Source organism: Pleurodeles waltl, chromosome 11, assembly GCF_031143425.1.
Source record: "Pleurodeles waltl isolate 20211129_DDA chromosome 11, aPleWal1.hap1.20221129, whole genome shotgun sequence".
NCBI classification, from domain to species: domain Eukaryota; kingdom Metazoa; phylum Chordata; class Amphibia; order Caudata; family Salamandridae; genus Pleurodeles; species Pleurodeles waltl.
In genome coordinates this window covers 264,557,416-264,584,210 of record NC_090450.1, presented here as the reverse complement: position 1 = coordinate 264,584,210, position 26,795 = coordinate 264,557,416, and the positions used below count along the sequence as shown (strand labels likewise).

The following is a 26,795-nucleotide window of genomic DNA, read 5'->3' as shown; positions in this document are numbered from 1 at the left end:
GAAAACTTTGTGGAGCTTCCACCCCTCCAACTGGGGACAATCATTAAAGCCCTTATTATGTCTCATCTCGATTATGGCAACATGCTCCACCTTGGTATCACTAACCCATCCAGAAAGAGGCTTCAATTGATCCAAAATGCAGCAGCAAGACTGCTTGGACATCTCATTTGACATCTAGGCAGCTGTGTAACATTCTCTAGCATCTCATTGAGAAGGGGATCCAGCTTAAGTCAATCTTTGTCAAGCATCGAATTCTGAATGACACTGAATGATTCTTAATAATATTAAAATACCTCAATAAAAGCTCACAAGTGGATAATGATAAAGAAGAGGTAAGAGTCCAGTATAGAAATATATGTAGCTAATCTACTCGAAAAAAAATGGAGATAAACAGAGCCACTAGAATTTAGTGCGGGAGACACTCATTCTAGGGGAATCATGAAGGTCTTGGTCAGTAGCGTCAAAGGATGCCCGCAATACTAAGGTACAAGGTGAAATGACCATTGAAAAGTAAACATGAGCCAAGTATATAATTGAGGTAATTGTTGGCTCAGAAGATGATCATGATGTGTGATATACATGAGGATGCTGTGGTATAAGGGCAGGTACCAATTAGGTCTGGGCGGTATTTGCGTGGAACTCTGCAAAGTGACCAGAAAACTCTGCCACGCTACGCGGACATCCACAAGTGGCAAAGTGCATTAGGTCATCCGTTCGTGCTGAGTTTTAGTGCCGGGTGTTCCCCTCCCACTGAAAAATCTGCGCAAACAGCACCACGTACAGTGCAAGAGGGAGTAGCTTCTTTCTTACCACTCAAGTAGATTTTTTACTGAAGCAGCACCTTCCTCAACTCGAACGGAAGGTTTTCCGCATTGAGAAATCTCTCTGGGAGGTGGTCTGAGTAAGATTTTCCTTGCCCGCGCTCATCAACTTAACGTTGGCCAGTGCAAATGAGGAAAAAATCTCCCCTCTGCAGAGTTTTTCAGAACTCGGCACTCTAAGCAATTTTTGCAAACTCCACAAGCGGAGCAGAGTTCACCGCCCACCTCTAGTATCAGTCCCATAAAAAAGGAAAATAAGAATAAATGACATGCCTGGTGACTTACCTATATCAACAGTAATGTTTTTCAAATAACATCTGACAAATGGAGCTTTTAAGACTTGTATGCTCCCTGTGGTTATTGCTCTATTCTTGGCATAGGAGCTGATTAGCACTGAGTTACAAAAAAAGGGTCGGAGCAGATATCCATCAAATTATAGGTCGATTGGATTGCTATTTGGAAGAATAAATTATTTGCAAAATAAATACCATGTAATAAATATGAGGTAGAAGATGTCTTACCGCCAAAGCAACCTGATTTTGACACAGATCAATGTAGTGCTATTGAGCATTTTTGGAAATGAGTTGTGGATTCAGGTGTTTCCCGATACTCAGCCGCTGTGTGAACTCTGTCTCAGCTTTTGATAAATTAAATCTCAAAATATTCTTCAGGAAGTTACACTGATTCACCATCAATCCACCTAATACTTAGTTTGTAAAAGAAGGGGTGACAGTGCTGCAGCATCGAATTTATGTCTGTCATTCCCTCGAGGGTTTTGTTGCATATGGGTTAGGACTATTGTTTTTTTCGTCCAAGTGTTTGTGTTTGGTGTATAATGATTTGCCAGTTTTTCACAAAATACTTGTGAAATGAGGTTAAAGGCTTCTGTGCATTTTGGCCCACAGAATAGTGTAAGTATCTTATAAAGTTCTAAACTGGCACACTGTATTGTGGATTCAGCTGGAATAATATAGTATTTTGACTTATAAATTATGTTGAGTTTGGGCAGCCATATCTTGTCTCGAGGTTTGTTTGTTCTGAGCCAGCTTTGTTGAAGACTAGAAATTTGTTTTATGGTCTTTTTTTAATTCTGCATTCATTGAAGGAGTGTGTTTCTTTTTTATGTATACATGTTTTTAGAGTAATGAAGAGATCAATGCTTTCTCAAGCCATTCATAGAGTGTTTGTGTAGAATTTATTGTGATCAGATCTGTGGTGGGGGTAAGCAGGTTTTCTAGTACCTCCAAATTCAAGGTGTTCCAAGGTCTATATGTGGTTGAAGGTAAGATGTTTTTTGTTGGGACCTTTTGAGGTGTCTTTTGTAGACAGCAAGGTAGTGGTCTGACCATGTGACTAGAGTAGTCGCTTAGAATATGACTGTATCTGGTTTTGCAAAGATTAAATCTGATGTGTGTCCAACGATATGTGTGGGATTTTGATTGAACAGTTGTAAGTTTGTGTGTTTAGGCCAGTGAGCAGATTTCTGTGGTGTGACTTATTAGGATTGTCAAGCCATAGGTTGAAGTCACCAAGGATGCATATGTCTGGCTATATTATAAGATGTTTAGAGATTGTGTCTAGAAATGCCTGGAATTGTTGCATTGCTCGTTGGTGTTCTGTAGAAGGAGAAAGTAACATGAAATGATTGAGGAAGGGTTGTCTGACAAGGGGTGCCTCCCTCACAACCTTGCAAAGAAACACCATTAGCCCTGGTGAGATTTGTTGTTTCGTTAAATATGACTGCTAAACTGACTCATCTTTTGTATATGTAATTTTGTGTCACAGTACGATACTCCGGTTGAAAAGCTTAATACAATACTAGTGCCCTATATTCCCTTAGCCATGACTTAGGTATGAAAACTAAATTAGTTTCTGTTTCTGTCAATAGGTTGAATAGGTTGTACTTGTTTTATGAAATGTAATGAACATTCGACAGTAGGCAATATAAATTCTCTATTTTGGAGTTTGTGTGAGTTTGTGCTACAGGAGAGTGAGGACTGTCATTTGAAGTTTTGGGTGGAGTAATGTTGTTGGTTCTATTGTTGATGGGGTTTACTGTAAGAGGACAAAGAAAGTACTGTTTTGTTTATGTGATATGTTCCCAGGAGTCCATGTGAAAGACGACTGAAAGAGTTGACGGCTCAGGACAGGAAGAGTGTATGTAAATGATACTATAATAGTTATAAAAGTTTGTCCTTAGAACAATTGACAATCGTAGACAGTGAAAGAGTTCCAGTCAGAGGTTTGTCCAGATCACAGCCGGGTCCGAGGTAGCTGCAATTAATTTAAAGGTATTGCCATGTAAAAAAGAATAAGGATATTTCACTTAATATGTGGTCACAAAAAAGTTTGCATTTACATGCTAAGCCAGAGAATCTTGCAGTGAACTCCACCAAAACAAGCAAGAGCACATTAAAAATGTTTTAGCGGATTCTTAGAAGCACACCAGGTGATGTTCATGATAGAATCCTCCTTATGCATGCTTCTAGAAGGGAGCTGCCATCCTAGTGTGTTTTCTTTATGACAATTTAAGAGTGCTATCAACAGATGCTGCTCCTTGAGAGTATATAACTTAACTGAATCGTAGCTACCAATGATATGTTATCATAATTTGCTACACTTCACAGTGTATGCTTACCACGACAATATGTTTGATGTCAATACTGTGCACTAAATATATATGCAGGTTGATATTTTTGATTTGTGTTTGTATTTTTGGCTTACAACTGTTTTCAGCTAAATGGGTGGCCTGTCATAGTTCTGGGCTAGATGCAACAGCTAATAGGTAGTTAGGTTATTGAAGACCTTGGTCCACAGGACAATATTATGAAGTAACACTCGAGCAGCTGGTTTGTTAGTAACTACTCGTAGTGGTTTTCCTTTCCGCAGGCACTGCGGCTACATCAAGGCGAAGCAGGACCCTGACGAAGACAAAATGCACTTCCAGCACGGGAGAGGTAAGGGCGACCAAAGTTTTCTTCGATATCATTGCATCTCAATTAGTTCACACAGACTGCGATGCTCTTGGGATTTTTGTTAGCAAAAAATGATTTTGAGGGTTCTATGTTACAAATATACAATTAGTGTTAATATGGTGCAGTTGTTTTAAATGAGAATTGTTATTCTTTCTCAGTTAAATTCATGGAGCCCTGCGAGTAAAAGTTGGAAATGTACTCCAATCATTGTACTATTACATTGGGTGTTAAATTCAAATCTTTGGGGGATTCAAAAAAATCCCTGGAGGGCTCCAATTGCTGGAAGTTCTTCATGCAGATTTTTCACTCTATGGAACATCTGAAAGAATAAATCATATATTGCTGTGCCTTTTTCACTTTTACTTTTTTCGGCTGTTTCCTGTGTTGAAACCACTTTTCTTAGATCACTAAATATGAGACTATTGCTTTTTCACAGAAGCCCATTGGTGTGCAATTGCCTGATGGAAAACGTCCAGTAAGAGGTTTATGAATGGCCACAAACTTAAAACGTTTGTTTATGTTCATCTACATGTACAAGGCAGCCCACCCTGAAACACTCCCTTCCAGGCCCTAATCCTAAATTTATGGTGGTTGAAAATACGTGAAATCATAGGATTTTCATAGTAGTATGCCCACTCTACAATTGTAGACTTTTCCAAATACTGAGTCTGTGATTGTGGATGCAGCATTTAAATCTGTGAATTCCTTTGTTGCCATTATGTCACTTGTTACTAATGACCTGATAATAGATCTATATTTCATGCACATCAGAAACACCAATCCCACAGCCATCAGTAATTCCAGGGTCAAGGAAATACTCCTGATAATGAGATAATGGGGAGTAACATGTAAGCAATGGTGTTTCCACACCAAAGTCAACATGGTTACCTACATTTCTATGCATTCCTTCACCTGGATATTTCGCTTGCTTTGAGAAGGCAATGTGTGTGGATGAAAACCTCAGACCCACAGTGTTCCCAAGATTCTTTTAATCCCAGACTGTTCTGGGTGTCCTGATTACTTGTAATAAGCACCTAAAATTAACAGAAGAGTCTATGACTTGTACTCTTTCCTGCCTTCTCTCTCTCTTTTCTCATGTGTTCTTATTTGCCCATGTGTTGGAGGACTGCTTCTCTGTTTCACCGAATTTAGGGCCTCTTTCCGACCCCTGGCGGTGCGGACCACGGTGGCACCGCCAACAGGCTGGCGGTGCTTCCTGGGCCATTCTGACCGCGGCGGTAAAGCCGTGGTCAGAAAACCGGGTCCGGCGGTTTTCCGCCGGATTAACCCCGGTTGGCCCAATCCTCCATGGCGGCGCTGCTGGGATTCCGACCCCCTTCCCGCCAGCCTGTTTCTGGCGGTTTTCACCACCAGGAACAGGATGGCGGGAACGGGTGTCCTGGGGCCCCTGGGGGCCCCTGCACTGCCCATGCCACTGGCATGGGCAGTGCAGGGGCCCCCTAACAGGGCCCCATTAAGCTTTTCACTGTCTGCATAGCAGACAGGGAAAAGCGCGACGGGTGCTGCTGCACCCGTCGCACACCTGCAACACCGCCGGCTCCATTCGGAGCCGGCTTCAGTGTTGCAGGCCCTTTCCCGCTGGGCCGGCGGGCGCTCCCTTGGCGGGCGCCCGCCGGCCCAGCGGGAAAGTCTGAATGGCCCCAGCGGTCTTCTGACCGCGGAGCGGCCAATTGGCGGTTCCCATTTGGCGGGCGGCAACCGCCGCCCGGCAAACTTAGAATGACCCCCTTAGTCAGTTTTTTCATTTTTCGACATCCACCAGCCATTAATTGACTATTTTGCGAACTCGATGCTTTTCATCGTTGACTTTTTATAGATATTAAATGTTATTGTGTTTTTCAGTGGTTAAGCACACATTCAGCTATTTTAGAGCTAATCTTCAACTGGCACACATTGGGTAGACCGTTCAGCAAAAGTGAAAAGGGCATAAATGTGGATCACAAATGCAAAGTAATGCCCAGAAAGTTAGATTGTGCTGGAAAACGCTGAGTGCAGCAACTATTACTGAGGCAGACTTCTAACTGACTTTCAAGAGCCAAAAATGTCAAATTCTGCCAAACCTTTTGAATCTGCGCTCCTATAGAGCGAACTGCGCCTCAGGCGATCGCAGAACATCACATTTAAAGGTTGCTAGCAACTTGAAAAAGCCCTGCTGCACACCTCAGAGCTAGGGGCGCACCAGAGAGAAGTGGAGTGCCGGAAAACTCACAATTTATACTGCAAAGATGTATTAACTGTTGAAAGGCAAATAGAACAGGCTTCATGCAGAAAGGGCGAATCTAGACACGGAAAACTGACACCCGGTGCATGCAGAGGACCTCCGTGAATTCTTAAAACAGCAGTACATTCAATCATGCAGCAGCCTTTGTCGCTGCGAAATGCAAACTTGCAAGGCCCACATGTGCTTTACGATTTCATATCTGAAAACCATTGTAAACTAAATAAATACCAACTTCCGGAGGTCAGGCGGTGCCTTGTGGGAAAGCTTACACTCAAAACAGTAGGAATTAATTGATTACGGTGACAAGACTACAGGTCTCATTTGTTTGTTATGAAAATTTACTATAAAGGTTGTAAGCCTGACTTATTTATTGTGAACATCATATGTTAAATCCAAGAGGCCTTTAAGGGTGGGTTGTCATTACAATGTGTTAAAGCTTGTTGACAAGGCTTTTCTTACAGAAATTCTCACTGCTTACTATAGTAGTCAAGGGTTTGGTGTTAGCCCAAGGACAAACTATCGGGAATCTTTGTGAATCCTTCAGCTAACTTTTGTGTGCAATTTTAGAAATTATTGTATATTGTCTTTTCAACTGTATAATTATAATATTCAGACTGCATACAGATAGCTGCCTTAGAAGAAAGCTTATGCAGACTTCAGTAGGTAGCCTTGAGTTGATAATAGTGACAGACTAATGATAAAGGTTGTAGATCTGATGATTTATTTGGGAAAATTTACATCAGATGACATTGGTCTGTCATATGTATTTCAAAAAGTTATTACAAAATTAGTAGGCCTGACAAAATATCTGCGTAACACATTTACCTTAGCCAATTGGCTTTTAAGAGGTAATTTATTACATTATGTGGAAAGCTGTTGACTTGTATTATGTTTCAAGGAATCTCACAGATTTCCATAGTATCAAGGGTTTTGGTGCTGGTGCCACCTCTGAAAAACAGTTGAGTTGAAGATTTGCAGTGTGATAATCCTTGTTGAGCCCTTTCTTCAGGGGATGTGTATGTTACTGATAAATGTAAAGTTGTATATATGTATAATTATAGGACTTTACGTCTGATTGTTGCTATCTTATGTACAAAAAAGAGGCCTTGGTTGGTTATCGTGTAGGCCTGGCTTGCTTATTGTAAACATTGTGCAGTAAAGATAATAGGCCTTTAAGGATGGATTGTTACACTGTGTTAAAGGATGTAGACATGTAGTGCTTGCATGGATTCTCATAAATAACTAGAATAGGCAAGGGGACTGGCACTGTTACCTCTCTGGCTTAATCCTCATGGGTAGAAGATCTGCACCTTTCAGCCCTTTTTGGAGTTGTATAATGGTTTTTTGCCAACTCGCATGTAAATATTACTAATTTTATGGGTTTATATGTGATGATTACCTTGCAGAAAGCTTATGCTCAATACAGCTGGCCTGAGTTGGTTATGTTAATGAGCTAATAATAAAGGGGTTAGGCTTGATTGGTTCATTAGGGAAAGTTATATAGAATGCAATAGGACTGATCGGTTTATAGGAGAAATTATAGCAATGTCAGACCTTTGTATTATGAAATCATATGTTACTACCAACAGGCCAGTAAGGGTGGCTTGTTATTCACTCTGTAAATGGTTTAGGCAGGAATTTTGTTACATGGAACCTCACAGTTTACGGTCATATGCAAGACTTTTGCTGTAGGTTTTTTCCTCTGAAAACCCCTTTTTGTAGAAAATCTGCACTGTGATGATCCTTGCTATATCCTTTTAGGTTGACATGATAGGTGCATATGTCTGCCATGCCTTCTGTCGGCTTCTTCCATCATATCATGTGTGACTTAGAGGATGACCGCCTCAGTAGAGTGGGAGGGCCGGAATCCTGCCTGATGGGGGTCGAGGAAATTAGATTTCACTTTAAAGGAGAAGAGGTGTCTGGCAAAATGTGCCTCTAGAACTTTCGCTAAGTAGGATAACAATGAAATTGTCCAGTAATATTTCAAAGTCAGTGGGCCCTCACCCATTTTCTTTTGGAGTGGGGCCACTATAGCCTCTGTAAAGGTGCTGGGACCCATGCCTTGACTGAGAGAGTGGTTGAGGAGGAAAATGAGTGGGTCAGGAAGTCGTTTGTGCTAAAAGCAGGACATTCAGATAGTTTGAATGTTGAGTTTGTGTGTCTGTTTTACTGTGGATTGGTAATTGGATGAGTGAAATGATTTGTCACTGGGTGGATGAATAGATGTATGAGATTAATATTGAGTGCATACTTGATAACTTATTGAGTGCCTAATGCCTTCAGTTACTAAATAGGCTCTATTTGTTATGAGTCAGACCGATTGCTATTGCCAATGGTTCTTCAGTAATGTGCCAGTATCTGTGGCACTGTCTGTCCTGTCTTTATGATGGTGAAGGGTGGTAATGGTGGGTCATTAATAAAGCTAAAGCAGACAAGGAAGACATGTGACTTGCAGGCATCCATGTCTCCATTTGCAGCTATGTGAAATGAGGCACACAGTTACTGTGTCATGCATAGTAGAGAGGCAGCTGTTCTGCACTTTGAGTTGCCATCTGGTCGATTTTCTACTGTCACCACCAGTATTTTACTGTCTCGACCTGTACATAAAAAAGCAAAATCACCTAAAGCATATTTTTAGACCTTATCTAAACATTCTTCAAACAGCAAATAAAAAACGAAATCACTTTTAAATGTGATCTAAAGCTGCATTAACCAGCCCTGACTAATAATTAATGTAATAAAAGGCAGAAAAGTAATGTTACAAATGAGAACATATGATTTGTTTAAAGTCTTATTTACTATCCTGCCCCGGCCTTTGCAGACTTAAAACCGCTGCTAATGGGCAGTATTTTTTCTCTTGGAAAGTGGCTGCCCTAAATGCCCATATGCCCTAATTATGCCAGACCCTTCGCCCCGTGAATGAGCGGCACATCAAGAGTAGGGTGAAGACCGGTATGCTCACAGCACTGCAGTATACAGTTATTTAGCACACCACTGTAATAAACCAAGGTAATACATGTGCCCCGGTGAATTGAGCAGAATTGGCCACAAGGCTGGTGGACAACCTCGCTACACAATAACTGTGGGGAGATTATCTACTTGCAACCCCCTTAGTTACAGAATGTTGTTACTTGTGAGTCGGGCTGCGAGCGGCAACCGAGCCTGGCCTAATGTAACTGGTGCTGGTCTTCCGTAACATCGAGACCAATGCAGGAGACAGTACAGGCACATTCGACAGGCTACCTGGAGTTGCTCCTCTGATACTTTTGACCCATTACTGTGCTCATCTTTCCTCAGTGAAGCTGCCTGGAAGTAAAACGTACATTCATCCGCACACCTACGAGGACCCTAATCAGGCTGTCCGCGACTTTGCCAAAGAAATTGACGCTTCCTCCATTCGAATTGAACGAGTGATCGGAGCAGGTGAGTGTGGCGAGTTATAAAATACTATCTGCGTTTCCATTTTTTTTTGCATTCTCTACATTGAATTATATTTCATTTCCACGCTACGGACTAGTGATGATTCCACTCCAACTCGCTAAGCACCTAGCATGAAACAATCACAACAGCATTGAAACAGATGTGCGCATGATGAATTTGCATGAACACAAGTAAGCACGAGTAATTACCAATATCACAGTTCCGCCACCCGCCAAACTCTTAATGAGGCCCTAAGTCTTTTGCTAAAATCAGCAACCTATTGCACAGAACATGGACATGTAGAAAGCGGAGGAAAATCCTAGATATGTAAAAAACGTGCCTACTAAACAGCAACCCTAGAGACAGGATAATTTGAAAAATGTAGGATAACTCCAAGCACAGTCCAAATATTTTTTTCGGCTTTTTTTTTTTTACAATTAAAACACTTTTTGTGTTCACCTTTCACAGGAGTGAAAGTTGGGCAACATCGTTTCTCCCCACTAGAATTTTCTTTAAAAACCCTGCAAACAACCTTCAGTTAGTGGCGTTACAGATGCTTTTTTTTTTTTTTTAAATACAGTTGAAAAGTTTGACAATGATGATATTCGAGGAGAAAAAAAACAGTAACACTTTACTGACTTTTGCAAGTCAGAACAATTTCCTACCAATACGTTTTTTGCCAAACGTTGTGGCCAAAAGAGTCATACAAATCGACAGTCTTCATATTTTCACACCACATGAGCACAATACAAATTCACATACACAGTAACATGTGGGCTGAAAGTAGGCTTATGTGGGTGGAGTGGCAAAGCTAGAATTGCGACTTTAGCAGCGGTGGTGGTATTGGCAGGTGACCAGTCAGGGAAGACGACCTTCATGAAATCATATCAGTGTACCATGAATATGGAATGCAGTTTTAGCAGGTCCCAACTAATGATGTGGTTTGCCCTTAGTGGCATTAGTTTTGCCAGTGTAAGCCAAATAAATAAACTAGCGGGTAGAACATTGGGTAAGCCCTGAGGAGCTGTGAGTGGCACCCAACGAGGAGGCTAATTGATGGAAGAAGGGAGAACATGAGAAATGAGAAAGGGACAACAGGGAAGGTAGAAAAGGTAAGAAAATTAAGGAATACAATTGAGTAGGGGTGGAGCTTGAAGTCGGATGGAGAAGCAGAAACAATAAACTTATCAGAGAATCTAAAGGTGGAAAAATAGAGAAGGGAATGAGAGTGTTGGCCAGAGAAAAGAAAAGTTTATAGAGATGTCTCACAGACAATAGCATATAAAAGGAATTAAAGGCACAGGGGAAGGGGTTGACAGAAGAGCAAAAAGCAAGGCACTACATGGGAGAGAGTAAAGGTGAGTGCACCGAGAGAGGAAGTAAGATTTGTAGAGCAACAAGAAGATAGATGAGCAGTCGGCTAGGATGAAGAAGTTTGTTTGACAACAAGAAAGCATGGAATGTGCCAACAGATGGGCCATGGTAGAGAAGAAAGGAGGCTGGGAAAAAGAACATAAACACTTGAGCACTAATGTGTCCTGGTTCGGCTCTAAACTGATTCCCATCCGTGAATTCCAACTTTCATTACTATTTCAGATTTTAATTTGAGGGTCTCTTGCACTTAGCTGCACACAGGAAGCGGCTTTTGCCTGCATTCAGTGTCTCGCAAAGGCCCTCTTACCGAGGATCCTGCTTTCCATTTGCAAGAAGGAGATGCTCCCGGCACTGATCTGAGTGCTTTTGGCAGTGACAGAGCCAAGGCTGAAAGTGGACAGACAATAATAAGGCTAATAGACAGCCTGCTAAAAGCCACATCGCGACACGTGCTTCATGGGACAGCGGGCAAGGCTCTGTGCTTTTACATCGTCTTTACACAAGGAATAATTAAATATTACATGATGCACATTTTCATCTTCAAAAATATCTACCAATTATCTATATTAAATAAATCAGTTCATGCAGGCTTCCCGTTATAGGCCTCTACTATAAACATGTTTATGTTTTGGCACAGTGGTGCTTTCGTGCTACGAGAGCAAACCATTGTTGGAGTGATATATTCCAAATGATGGGCCTCAAAGCAGGCAATTGCTGGATCCATCAAACATCCTGGCGTTGCCAAAAGAGTGCTTAAGTTGCTCTGCCTGGAACTTGTCACATCTGTTTTGTTCAATGGTAGCATGGATCCTTTTGATGCAAATACTGATTCACCTGGAGATACTTTTTGCCACTGATTACCAATAAGAATATATATAATAGATGTCCTTTTGTAGTCATTCTTTCATTTCAATGACCATTCAACATGCAGCTGAAAATGTGAACCTACGGGGAACGCCACCAGGTTGTGGAGCTTAGTGTGTCCAACCAAAGAATCTTGATGTTAGTACAAAGACTAATACTACTACTTTTTCTGATCTGGAATGTTTGAGTCAGCTTAGCCCGCACAGAGTGTTTTGTGCCTACTCAGGGTATTTAAGCATTTCATGTCCACGACTATTATAATTCAGTGAGCAGCTCCAAAATATGAGCACAGAGATGCTGAATCTACTGGATCATCACATTTGCATCCCTGTGAGCTGGTGCCCAGATCTAAGACAACAGCAAAGTACAGACACACAAGGAAAGTGATTACGATTGGCACTAGTGAGTACAATCTTCGCCAGTTTAAGCTCAGAATGTTGATCGTTGCCCCAATATAGATTCTGTAACATTACTCACCACCGAAGGCCATCTGCTTTTACTTACATCAGAAGCAAGTAATTTCTGAACCCTGCCCTCTATCCCCAATTTCTGTCTACTGTCAGCACTCCCACTCAGTATATGGCCTGGACTCTTATCTGCACTGCCACAGCAGCAGAATGCTCCATGAGTGTGACTGACTCACAACTATCTCAATGGCTTCTTGAACTATTCCTTCGACTAGTTCCTCAGCCCCTCTTCTTGGACCTGTCTGATCTGTGAGGGAGCTACGTTTGCACTGTTGCTGCATGGGCTACAGCTGACTGTCAAATAACTTCTACTTCTTCGAACATGAGCACTAGAGTTACAGGCTCATATAGATCAAGGGCTGTGAGTGTGAACAATATTCAAATCACAACCTTTCAATGGAAGTGCGCACGCAAATAGAGGCAAATGGCGAAGGTGGTCATGTGAACCGGATGTATTGCACCACAGCTCCGAGAATGGGATACTATGAGCTGATTCCTAAACTTTGTTTTGCAGTACATAAAGTAGTACTCCAGTAGTATATGCCTTCTTGCTACAAAGTGCAGTTCACAAACATATGGGCAGGGATCTTCACCTCTGCACTGCCTGTCTTTTCTGTGCAGTAATATCCCCACCCAGGTAAAAGAGATGTTCGCACATGTAAGTATACTATTTTGTAATAAATGGACGGAAGAATGGTAGAAAAATGGGAAATACTTACTCAGATGGGGTAGTTTTAAGGGGAAGTGAAGGAACGGTTTAGGAGTAATATGGGAATACAAAACACACACTCACAAAAGACCAAAGCAATTAATAAAATATGCACCTAAAGTTACATTTACCCTAATAGTGCTTAAATATACTCCAGCCCTGCTTTAGAGCAAGTCAAGCAAAACACAGAGCCAACCACTGGTACAGCAACACACTCCTATAGAAAAAATTGCATTGTGGATTTAAACTAGGATTTCATAGGAAGTTAATTAACTGTGTCCTACATTTAAAAAAGTGCCTAATTAATTACATGCATATCTTTTTAGCACGTTTACTACACTCTAGTAAAAAATATTATTGAGGGTGGGTATTTACTTTAATATTGCTTAGACATAAGATTTATAAATTAAAATAATATATTTAAATAATGTAAGTGTAAAGTAATATATTTAAATTAGTCTCTTATTTAAGAAGCGTACTATGAGAAGATTGTGTGTTATTTTTTTATTTTCTTAGTTCAAATTTAAATTAAAAAAAACATATATATATATGTATTTTACATTTATATTTTGCTTTAAAATATTCAGATTTTTTCAATAACATTTTTTTAAAAATCTGCAGCTTTCCAGAGGTAGATCTCTAACATAAGATGGAGATCTGCACCAACAAGTGATGCATATTAATAGTAACTTTACTCATGTAAATTCAGTCTTTCGAGGCTCCCTTTTCTCTTTGGGGAATGGAAACATGAAAGGTGTAAGTCTTCACTCAGGGATGATGAGCTGCAAAGCAGATGGCGAGTTATACCTAAATGTTGAAGTAGACCTACATGTGAGTATATCTACTCATGTAAGTTTACTTTTGTAAATTGTGCCTAACATGCTCTAGGTGTTCTCCAGAACTGGACAAAGTACATGAAAATTAAGGTGTACAACTAGACACAAACCTCCAGAGGAGTCCTCCAGAACTGGACAAATGAGGGACAAAAAAATGGACAGAACAATACTCTAGATATGGTCTTATTGTTAATAGGTTCTTTTTATACATCTTGCATAGCCTTCTGTTTTTGTCAGCAACATTTCTTCCTCTGCACCCATTCATTCATTTTACTATCTGCATGGTCTTGTCGCATTTCTTTTTTGCTTTCATTGGGCACTTACACTGCTTATGCCCATTGGTAGTACCTGCTCTTTGTGTATTACTGAAGCTTGAGACACTTTTTGGCTATACAAAAGGAAAATGCAATGCATGGTAACTCAGTCAAGGGAACGTTTGGCTCCTGATTGGATACCATTCTATGTTTCCTTGCCTTTCTTCATAGGCTTCTTTCATTCACTGCTGAGTTGGACATAATAGCAACTGGGTGTAATCAAAGGTGAACCGCAGGTAGTACAAGCAAATTTAACACATCTTATTTCAGTTTCTAAACAGCTGTCACTGATGTGTCAGTATCTGTGTGCTGGCTCCACCCAAGGACTCATGTAAACAATCACTGACCTTTCAGATTGTGAAAGACCTGTCAGATCACCCTTATTATAATGGTGTAATGGTTCCCAAATTCTAATCTATATCATCCACCTAGGATCCTGATGACATCAGGATATTACTATTGACAGTAAGTCATTACACATGCCCTCCCGTCATTCACTCTAATTTCAATATTTCTCTTTTGACAAACCCACAGGAGAGTTTGGAGAGGTCTGCAGTGGGCGCCTGAAGCTTCCAAGCAAGCGTGAGATTTTTGTGGCTATCAAAAGTCTGAAGGCCGGATACTCAGAAAAACAAAGGAGAGACTTCTTGGGAGAAGCCAGTATTATGGGGCAGTTTGACCATCCGAACATAATCCGCTTGGAGGGAGTGGTTACAAAATGTAAGTTCTTTCTTCATTCTGTTTGATCTTTTGTGACTTGTTAGAAAACATTCCTGGCCCTCTAATGAGGGACCTGTAATCAATGCAATATCACAAAACATTGTATCATCCTGGCCAGAAGGTACATCTTTGCTAAGAGAAAGGAGATAAAAGCTCTTAAACCATAATCTCAACCAGCTGCTTTATGAGTAAAAATTGAGATAAAGTCATCATACTACATGTTTGGCATTACATGGTTTATTTACTCTCTTACAAAAATACCTTTGCTGTAATCTAAATTACATAATTACTCCACTGCATTGCTTCTCTGGTACAATATCACTTCATTGTCAAGTGGGTATTCAAATGTATCACAGAGTTACTATATTATCATTCCACAGTGTTGCATGTGACTATAGCATGATTCCATGACATGGCTCCTTTACTACATCAGTACCTGTCTGCTCCACTACATCCCTTATTCACTCCACATTACTGTTCTACTACTCCAACAAACCATCATTCCTCTATATCAGTATATGACACATTACCATTGGGTGTATCCATAGCACCTAAATAGAACTGTTCCTCTACAGTATCACTTCTGTACACCTTCTACATCGCTACTTCACTATTTCCCATTATGAGTTTTGAACTATATGCATTTATTACCAAACCAGTTCCATACAAATACATTGTGACTTTCCATAACTCTCAATATATTTCTCCTTCACTACACTACACTAACGTCACATAAATCTATGCAATGACTCCACCATACATACAGTTCACTAATTAGTTACATACTTGAATACAAGACGTCATGATTTCTATGGTTTTACACTCTTCTCCTCATCATTTCTCCGCGAAGACCAATGATGGAGAGGCCTGTTGGGCATTGCAATGCCAGCCCAACGTGGAGCAGGCCCTATGATGAAGCATGACACCCATTTTGGTGTGTGAGCGCTCTTGCTTCCTAACCATAGATGTGCACTGTTGATCTGTGATCAAAAGAAGGGACTGACTTAGTCCGTCTAAAACGGAACAGTGTACTTTGATGTGTTTGAATTGGGAGGCTGTATGCTGGACCGGTCAATCTCCCTATCCCTCTTTTGTTTCTTTTACTTTGACCAACCTTAACTTATACTAAGCTTGTGTGATATTATAAGTCCAGTCATAGGGTATAAAAGGATTGTCTAATAATGACCATTTTGGTGGACTAAATGGAAGACGGCATGAAAAGGCATAGATAGATAGATAGATAGATAGATAGATAGATAGATAGATAGATAGATCATTTCTACAACCAAAATCAGGACGCCGCAGAAAGAGAGGTCTTTTTTGGGTAAATGCCATCTCAATATCAGTCGAATTGTTTCTACTTGACCCAATGCACCACCCCTCTAGGTCACTTGACATTGCAAAACTAGATTATAAGTGTTTTCTGACAGGCCAATTAGCTTGACAGTTAAATGTACTTACAGACTGGTGGAAACTGTGGTTGCAAATATCTGGCTTTTGGTGCTTGTTTACTGCACTTTATTACCAAAGTTTCCTGCATGTTTCTCTTTACACCAACATCAAGGACAAAGTGAGAGAAAATATATTTAATGATCAACTCAATAACGTCCAACACCAAAAATCGGATGCAACGGATGCAAAGCCCTAGTTATGTCTAAGTTTTATCTCTCTGTTATTTTCTGTAGTTTTGCGATTTTTTTTTTATTTGTCTATGGGTTTTCCCGTGTGTATGTGTATGCACTTTTATTCCATGTGTGCTTCCTGTTTCTCAATAGTTAGTATGCACATAATTCTCTATGGGTGTCCAATATCGGATTCTCCTCGTGAACATTGGACTGTGTGTGTGATCTCTCTGTGTCTTTATGTGCGTTTGTCTGTGCTTGTCTTCCAGTTTCTATGTGTCTGCCAACCCTAGATGGATTTGCTTGTGTGTTTCTCTATGCGCATGTGATTCTCGTGTTTACTCTTGTGTGTATATTTTGTGCCTATGGTCGCTCCTGTCTCTTTTTCCGCGCGTATTTTTCTGTCAGTGTGTTTACAGTGCGTTTGTGCGCGTGCGTGGACAGGCGGCGGCAGTGGTAATATACCGCTTGATTCACCGTAATGAATAAAAGGAGATGCGAGGACCCAAGGAGACGCCACCGAGCGTGACTGCTTTGGAGATGCGCGCGGAGCAGCGCGAGCCTGGAGCGATGAAGCCAGCTGGATCTGCCAGTGCTATCAGTGGCTAGCAATACTGATTACTGGACAGCCAGTGTAATTTCACAGGTCGCAGCGTGGGTCAGTACTAGGCCCCGGGGACGCCACCCATGCACTGATCCGCTGCTAATGATGGCATGAAACCATCAGCCGGCAGCTGCGCCTTATCATTAAAAAGTAAAAGGGTCTTATTGCCGAAGAGAAACTGCGGCGCGGTGTGTCGCTGGTTGCGTGTACGCTGTGTACAGCCTTAGCAATTGGTAAGCCTAAAATGGCTTTCTCTTAGCCCTATGTTGTGCAGCTGTACAATAAGCATGTACCTTCCTCAATGACTGGCTTTTTATGTTATGGAGTCATTGTCTCCCCTAGCCCATCTTTAGCTGTCCTGCTCTTATTTGGTGAACATTTAATTTGCACACGATTTTTCTTATTAGTTCCTGGAGACCCTTTTGGGTAACAGTGCAAGTACAAATGATCAAATTGAAAGTGTTTGTTTTCCTTACCTGAATTTGCATTTCATGAACACCATCATTAATATAAAAAAGTTTGTTACATGTTGCCGTGATTTATTTTTAAAGCAAAATTTAACTGTATAAACAGTGGCATAGCGAAACATAATGCCCCTCACTTGGAGGCTGTGGCAAGGTCCCACTCAGACTCCCATATCATACATATGCTCGTAGCTTTGGGTTGAAAGTAGGCTCTCCTAAAGTGGGGCCTAGAGCGCTGTGGAGGCTGCATGAGCCTGCGTTATAGACCTGTGAAGAACCCTATAAAAAGTAATGTTCTGTTATTACTGATAATATAACAGAAAAAATAATCATTCAATTAGTCCTTTATTTTTTAACAGAACACTAGTGGTGTTACTCTTTCAGTGCTTGTCAAGAATCATCAATTACGCTTCCTTTTAAAGCTGGTTCTTGTGCCTACACTTTATTTAACCAGCTTCCCATCTTTGATCAAGATCTCCTGTTTCATATTTAATGTACACTATGGAACCAGGGCTCTGTGGAGTGGTGTAGCTTTCCCCGTTGTGATTTCACTTACTCTAGCAAAGATATGTACCAATGAGGGTATTGGGAGCGATGAGTAGGGCAGTGCAAGCAATGTAACTGAGAAACCACGTGCAGTTGCCATTTTGCTGGATTAAGGGATTTCAGAGTGCACCAAAACTAAGAGAAACGTGTGTCTGTACTTATGGCAGAATTCTACAGTCCACTAACCATATCTGGTTCTGGACTCAGGGAGACCTGAGCTGTTAGTCTTTTACATTAGTGGGCAACTGAACAGGCCATCAAAAAGTGTAGGCGAAGTTTCAGGGACAAATTAGGAAGATCGTAAGGTGGTACATATACTTATAGGTTTTCTTTTCTGTAGAATGATTAGAAAAGCGGATACATAGCGTGTTGACAAACATTACTTCTCATATTCTTTTGTCATATTCTGATCTTGTGGTTCACGTGGATTGAGAAGCAAAGGATTGTCATGATTCCACAAAAAAGAATCACATTGTTTAATGAGGTTCTCCCAAAAAGAATGCATGCATTTTAGATGTTGCCTCATTTACAAATACAGTACATAATTAGGTTCAGGCATGGGACAAATGTATAAGATTTAAGGACTGACATCAGAAAGGACTGATAATACTTGTTAGACCTGGCATCCTTGGCATGGTCGCCCCTGTGTTTTTTGCCTCTGCTTCCTATTTTTTGACTGTGTGCATGACTCTGTATTTGGTACTCTGGGCACTTTACTTCTGCTGACCAGTGCTAAAGTGCAAGTGCTCCCTGTGTAAATTGAATGTGTAATTGGCTTTCCCATGATTGGAGTATTTGATTTACTACTAAGTCCCTAGTAAAGTGGACTAGAGGTGCCCAGGGCCTGTAATGCAAATGCTTCTAGTGGGCCTGAAGCACTGGTTGTGCCATCCACATAAGTAGCCTTGTGAACATGTCTCAGACCTGCCATTGCAGTGTCTGTGTGCAGTTGTAACCTGCCAATTTGACTGGCAAGTGTATCCACTTGACAGGCCTGAACCATCCCTTTTTATTCATATAAGTCACCCCTAAGGTAGGCCCTAGGTAGCCCCATGGGCAGGGTGCAATGTCTGTTAAAGGTGGGCCATGTACTGATGTGTGTTACATGTCCTAACAGTGAAATATTGCTAAATTCTGTCTTCACTTTTGCAAGACCTACCCGTCTCATACATTCACATGGGTGCTGCATTTAAATATTATTAAAGTGCAGATTCCCTTTGAGAGCAGATTGAAATATGGAGTTTGGGGTCACTGAACCCACAATTTAAAAATACATCTTTTAGCAAAGTTGTTTTTTAAATTGTCAGTTTGAAAATGCTACTTTTAGAAAGTAGGTATTTTCTTTCTTAAACTATTTTGTGACTTTCTGCTTGTGTATTCCCTGTCTGGATCAGACCTACAGTTGGGTTGTTTGTGAATCCCATCAAGACTGTGACACCAAGGGAGCTGGAGTGTAGCCTGCATAGCCTGATGGGCCATCCGGGCTAGAGTGGAGGGAGGAGAGGTCACTTACACCTCGAAGGGCTGTGCCTGCCCTCACACAATGCCGTCTCCATCCCCCAGGTGTGAGTCTGGAGCCAGCCCTGGGCAAGGCAGGATCTTAAGAACAGAACTTTCCTTTGAAGTTTGCCTACTTCAAAGGAAGAAAGGGTTATAAGTAGTGGACCCAAAACCCCAGATTTTCAGATTACTTCTGGACCCAAGAGGAACCTCGGCAAAGGAGAAGAGCTGAAGAGCTGGAGGAAGTGTACTGGCCCTTTGCCTGTGACTGTGCTTTAATGGGTTGGCCTGCAGTTGCTGTTTCTGCCTGAAAGAGGACAAAGACTGGACTTTGTGGTATATTCCTGCTCGTGAAGAATCTCCAAGGGCTTGGACCGAGCTTGCCTCCTGTTTTGAAGTCTCTTGGCCATCAAAGACTTCCTCTGCCAGCACCTGGACTCTCTGCAGGGACTCTGCCTTGCCAAATGTCGCCCTATCCAGTCCCTGGGCCCTTGAAAGTTGAAGCTGGTAGAAGAAGGCTGAAATCCATGCACGGGACGCCATGCGGGGAAAATTTCAACTCACCACCTGCATCGCGGCTGGGAAATCAACACATCATCGGTGTTGCAGCTGGAGAAACGATGCAACACCCACTTGCAGCTGGTGAAAATGACACAAGCCCCACATAGAGCGGTTTTCCATCACTTTGTGGCTGGATTTCTCATGCAACATCGCTGGGCGTCAAAAATCAATGTAAACCTGCATGGACCTGAGGTACCTCATCTGGAAAATGATGCATGGTCTCACTTTCAAATGATAAAATGACACACCACTGACTTTTTTGACGCACGCTCGCCTGGGCGGCTTCATTTATGATGCATACCAGGTACTTTCTATAACAACAAAGTTTCCATTGTTTTCTATGGAGTAAGAAACTATTCTTTTGAAAATTCATCACTTTACTTGTGTATGTTGGATTTTTATCTTTTTGGTCTTGTTTGAAGTAGGTAAATTTTGCCTATTTTTCTAAACTGGTGTGTGTCCATTTTGTAGTGTTTTCACTGAATTACTGTGTGTGTTGGTACAAATAATTTATACATTGCCTTTGAGATAAGTCTGACTGCTTGTGCCAAGCTACCATGGGGGTGAGAAGGGGTTATCCTAAGTGTGTATCTCCATTGCCCTGACTAGAGTGAGGGTTCCTGCATGGACAGTGTGCAAACTGACTGCCAACCAGAGACCCCAAATCTAACAATACTAAAGTGGGTAATTAAACAAAGAAGTAGTTTAGGTATGCATATGATTAAATTCATGTTGTATAAGGGAATGTCAGCAGTTAGTTAAATTTGATAACACTGGAGTCGAAAACAGAGCTGTCGCGAGAATCTAATACAGCTGCATGCAATGTTTTATTTGTAAAAAATAAGAAAAATTAGAATCAGCTACGTTCTGCAGATAATGGACTGATCAATCTCTTGTGAATGTTTAGAATGGGTGGAACGGGTTAAGTTACTATGTATGGGAGACACCATGTCCTGGTAAAAAGAAGGATGACTTCTGGTCTCCAATGATTGAGCAGGTCCGTTCTAGGCATGTATGGTTCCAATGATTACAACACCTTCCAAGATCTTCCAATACAAGACTGGATATGCTGAGGATATGCCGAGTAAGACAGTCTAAAAACTCCCATGGCAAAAGCGTGGGTCTGGCCGTTGCCCCTTGTTTGGAATTAAAGATGTTCACTAGTGCAGGTGATGAGGGCTAATAAAAAAAAACAGCTAACTGTTAAAAAATGCTTCATCACAGTAAGCACTGATATATTTTCCATGTTTTCCTTTTATTACACGATCTTCATACATTCACAGCAATGCCAGCATGACATGAACCCACCCGCTGCCACCGGCAAACTGTCAGTCCCTACATTTGTGTTCCAATATTTGATCATGTCCCCACCAATCTTCCATTTCCAACATTCCAATGTCCCACCCACCAATCCCCCTAATACAAGTTACAAGACAACAAAAAACTTAACTGAATACCAATAAGAATAATTATTAAGACATTTCAAAGTTTCTCATATAAATATATTTTCTTTTACTCCATCACAAAACTTTTTTTAAGGTTTTTCTTTTACTCCATCACAGACTCTTGAAGATGACACTGCAATATCCGCTCCCTCACACTCCAACGTACCAGTACTTCTGGATCACAGTGAAGTCCATCATTTATCCCACATAGCACCCACACATCTCACTCACCCTAGAATTAGTTTCAGCCCTTGGACACACATCCTCACCCATCATGTATCCGCTTACATCATCCTACATCTCACATTCCTTACCACTATGTACATCAACATCCTGGCGCAAACTCACATAGAGCAAATTCCGTACCCTTCCATCTTCAAGTCTCACTGCACCCTCCAACTCCTTCACAATCCTTAACGGATCAGACCAATGAGGTGCTCCCTTCTCCGCTAGACCTGATTTTCTCACTCGCACATACTGGCCACCCAAAATATTAGGCATTATTTTAGCCACATAAACTGTCCTTTACCTGAATTTGATACCTTTCCACATTCCTCCTGATCTGTAGGTCAACCTCTGACTTCCCTTCCTCTTCCTTATTATTTCTCAACCACCACCGTACAAGTTTGAAGAAGGCTTCCTTCCTTTTAACACCTCAAACGGTGTTTTACCCATTATTCAATGTGGTGTAATCCTGTACGAATAACCACATACTTTGAAGAGCTTTCTTCCATGACAACTCAGACTTAAGTGCCAATTGTACCGCTTCTTTGACTACTCTATTGAACCACTACTGGCCATTACATTAGGGATGATATAATGATGTCCTTATATGACTGATGCCACACTTTTCCATAAATGACTGCATCTTGCTCAATGTAAATTGCACCCTATTGTCGGGCACTAACATTTCTGGAACACCTTCCCTGGAAAAAACCCTCCAAAAAATCAATAACTACCTCCATGGTCACGCTACTAACCATACAAACTTCCAGCCACTTAGAGTAATAATCTGTGAGAACAATGGCATATGCCTTCTTGGATGGTAACATGGTAAATGGTCCCATAAAATCAATCACCAGCTTCCATCATGGATCATCCGGTAATTCTACCATTTGCAAAGGTACCACCACAGGTTTAATCACCTTGTCACTTGACTTACATGCACTACACTCCCTCACTCAATGATCCACCAAACGATCCAGACCTGACCACCAAAAATTTTCTTTCATTTTCCTCCTGGTGCTTATCATCCCCCATGGCCTTCATGTCCTAATTTGTCGATACTTTTGCGTATCCCCCTAGGAGGTACAATCCTATCTCCTCTCAGAACAATAACATTACACATAGATAATTCCTCCTTTACCTTCCAAAATATGCTATATTCACCTTTCAATTTTCGTTCCAATGGCCATCCTTTTACCATGAATTCTATAACTCCCAACAACACCACATCTTTTTCCATTTACTCGACACATTTCACTTTTGACAACTCCAACCATCCTTCATACCTCTGCCCTCATTAAATACCACATCTTCATGCATATACGCTACATCACATTCACTCTCATCCATTTCATGTGTGTTACACGTATCCATCAGTAACCGCGACAACCCATCAGCAACTCAATTATTTTTTCCCAGAACATGTACTATATCATGATGGTACATTTGCTACTTTGAAGCCAAACATGCTAAAAGTGGCTTAAAATGTTTTTCAAAAGTCTGTACAGATTTTTATTTTTCTTCCCCATATATACATTCTGAAACAATCTACAGCCCAAGTTGCAGCAAGTTATTCTTTTCTATCACAGAATAATTTTTCTTTGCTTGTGTAAGGGTACAAGATGCATATGCAACCACTTGCTCATTTCTATCCTTCCTTTGAGATAAAACAACTCCAATTCCATAACTATTGGCATCCACAGATTTTGCACAGTCTACTCCCATTACAAATGACTTCAAATATTGTGCAATCAAAATCTTGTTCTTGATTGCTAGAAATTCCTCATTTTGTTCTAGCCCCCAACAAAATGTAGCGTTTTTCTTTAACAACTAGTAAATCCTCCACCTTTGAGGCATAATTTTCCACAAAACGAGAATACTCCTTAGCAGCAATTCCTTTTGACGCCGACATTGCTCTCTCCCATCCTCGTCATCATTAAGAATACTCCATTGCAGTGAGCACTGATATATTTTCTATGTTTTCATTATATTAAAAGATCTTCATACATTGAGAGCAATGCCTGCTGGACATGACACAACCGCTGCCACTGGCAAACTGCCAGTCTCAGTGTTTGTGTTCCAATATTCGATCGTGTCCCCATCAACTTTCCATTTCCAACATTCCAATGCACCACACTAACCCACAACCCTCATACAAGTGGAACATTTCAGACTATTCCAAATTACCTTATGCTGTAATGATTAGGGGTGATCGACATATACCATTCTACTCGTGGAGCTGGCTGGGTTATGCCCACTTTGAGTTATGCTTAAGGTGGCGAGTGAGATTTGGCATCATCTAGCATTAATTTCATTCACTATAAGGGCACGTGGTGAGATTTCTAAAATGTGGACGTTTGAGGGAGGTTCCGACCATATGTGGTCAGAAAGCTGCTGCTCGAGTAGAAAATCTATTCGAGTGGCAATAAAATCAACTTGAGAAGCTGTGCCCGCTAGTGCGCTGAGTAGTGCCATTTCTGATGGTATTTCAGTGTGAAACAAGCTTCTGGAGCTAATTCATAGCAAGAGCAGTGTGATGTACGTATTTCCAACCCTTTTGCAGAATTCTGTGGAAACTTGCAGAGTTGTTTTGCAACTCTGTGGAATTCCGCAGAGTTCAACTCCGAAAATTCTGCACAGGCCTAGTAATGATGGAAAGGAAATGTGCTTTTTAAAAAAAAAATTTTTTTAAGTATGTTGAATTGTTCAACTCTCTGCTGATTTACTCTGTTAAAAAATAGAAACACAGTGCCACCATGTAGTGGACTGTTAAAAATAAGTGCAGATATTTTGAAATAAGTGCTGGTGAGGAGCACCAAAGAACAGTAACTCAAATTAAGCACTTTGTACATGTGTAGTTGATGTAGGACTTCAAATAGTTACCTCCACTGAGGATATAGAAATGCACAAGAGTGAACTGAAGAGTTGAGTAAATTATTCTTCTGTGTGTTTTATGGTCCCAGGTAAAAGCAATTTGTGAAGTTCTTTCCTAGACTTTGAGATTTAAATATGAAAACAAACTTCTAATTTCCCCCCCTTGATATAGACTTTGAACCCTTTGTCGCGTAGAAGCTTGTTAGTCTCTCTCTGAAAGATGTGTGATATTATTGTTTCATTTGTTGCATCTTCATTTTGTGAGGGCATGGGAAAACTACCTACGCAGGGTTCTCCAATTCAGCAATAAGTCACCAGGCAGAGTTTACAGACATTGCATTGGTATTTGTTTCCCCCGGTAAAATGGGATTAATTTAGACATTAGATGAAAAAATTGGTTGGATAGTTGTTCCCTCTATGCTGGAAAAATGGAAGGGTGGAACAAAGAGTTTACCACGTGCAGGTGGTGCTTGGTCAAAAAAATTGGAAACATATAATCCCACTGATCAGTTAGTAAAACAACTCGTTCAATTAGTAGAACCCATTAAAGATTAGTATACAGATGTACATCAGGCTATTGAGACGCCAGGTAACTGCCTTATCTCTTCTCATTTGGGGATCTTTAAACCACCTTTGTTATTTGTGACTTTTGCTCTTTAATTTGCGCTCCCCCTAATGTCACTGGTGAAGTCATGAAGGTTATCCAACTGTTTCATAGACGAAAATCTCCAGAGAAAAGAAATTCCCGAGCCTTCATTTTGGCTACACATTAACCCGATTCCCTCATTTCACATCATTGTGTTTTTTATTCTCCCCCATTGACTTTCCGTAATTAGTCTTAATCGTCCTGTTGTTATTTCAGTTGTTATTGCTGTCTTGTTATTGTGCTGCAATAGTCATTTTATGGTCACTTAATAGAGTGAAGCACCTAAATATACATGGATGCTAATGGTCTTTACAAGCCCAACAATTCTGTTGATATATAGATTATGCCTAGTAAGATTAAGTATATCAAGACTTATTTCGAGCTTTCTTCATTAAGGAGAGGCATTAATATAGTGGCATTCCAGAAGAAGAAGAAGGTTGTACATCTTATTCAATTTTGTTGGTCTATTTGGATGCAATCATGTTCGCTGGAATTTTGGTCTGACTGGCCAGTATAAAATAGGAGCTGGTATCAAAATGGCATTGTGAGTTTTCCAATGGGCATGTCAGTCCTGCCCATACCGATGTGCTCTATGATATGTTTGATGCCATCTTGGCCTAGTGGTCTGAATTCTCAATGATTCTTTTAGAGGCTGAGAACTTGTCACCATGGCTCAAGATACGACGGGCAGAGTCCTTCTGGTGTGGCCGTGCCGGCAAGGGAACTGCCTCTGCACAGACGACCGCCAGAATGAATGATGGCTGCTCTCCGTCTCAAAAATGGCGGTGAGCAGCCACCACTCGTAATATGGCGGTCGAATGGCGGGTTCAGCTTTGGCGATCAAGAGCCTGAGTCTCTAGAAGGGAATTGGGAATTGCACAAGCTTCCATAAGATTCAGCATAAACTCCCACCAACTAAACTCACAAAGGTAGTGTCAACAGCAGTGCATGAAATACTAGCGTCAAACAAAACTTGAAACAATGAGCAAGTAGGTTGGAGTGAGTGACGTGTGATTTTTCTATGCGTAATATGTAAAAAAGTTGCTATACGTATATTATACAGTTTGTGCTTGGGCAGTCACCTGCATGGAAAGTCACTCAAGAAAGTCTTTACAATGAGGCTATGCTAAATCATCAATAAGCAACTCATTGTAAAAATGATTCTGCACAATATTTGTCCACTCATAAAACTCACCACAGTTGTATTTGCTTATCTTTGCACTGTGCCAACCTCTGCAACTCCGCCCTGAGCTATTAAAGCTTATTTAGTAGACATATTTAGTTGATTTCTTGACTTGCAATGAGCTAGAAGTTTCCAGGAGCTAGAAGACCAATTCACTAAAACCCTCAATCACCATTCCCATGGATCGGCACCCATTCAGGCCATATGAGTAGCGAGATCAATGTATGACTGTGCTTAAAAACTGGCCTCAAACACATATGTCCTCATTTAGAGTTTGTCAAGCCACTTGCAGGGATACCCCCTATGCGATTTGCCACAAATAAAGATGTAGAGTTAGCATCAGAATTTTCCTGGCACTGCCAGGCATGGTCTATGCAGAT

The 26,795-nt window shown here is 41.0% G+C and overlaps 1 protein-coding gene across 3 annotated transcripts in view; it reads left to right on the top strand.

Annotated features, from left to right (window-relative positions):
• The window catches only part of LOC138265631 (ephrin type-A receptor 3-like), a 451,343-nt gene that overhangs the window by 360,843 nt on the left and 63,705 nt on the right, over nt 1-26,795 (top strand). For 2 of the 3 annotated variants that reach the window (XM_069213517.1, XM_069213519.1), the window contains exons 9-11: nt 3,693-3,778; nt 9,339-9,464; nt 14,560-14,745. In XM_069213517.1, the coding sequence (XP_069069618.1) occupies nt 3,693-3,778; nt 9,339-9,464; nt 14,560-14,745 (398 nt within the window). The remainder of the gene's footprint in view (nt 1-3,692; nt 3,779-9,338; nt 9,465-14,559; nt 14,746-26,795) is intronic. The other variant, XM_069213518.1, reaches the window with a different exon arrangement.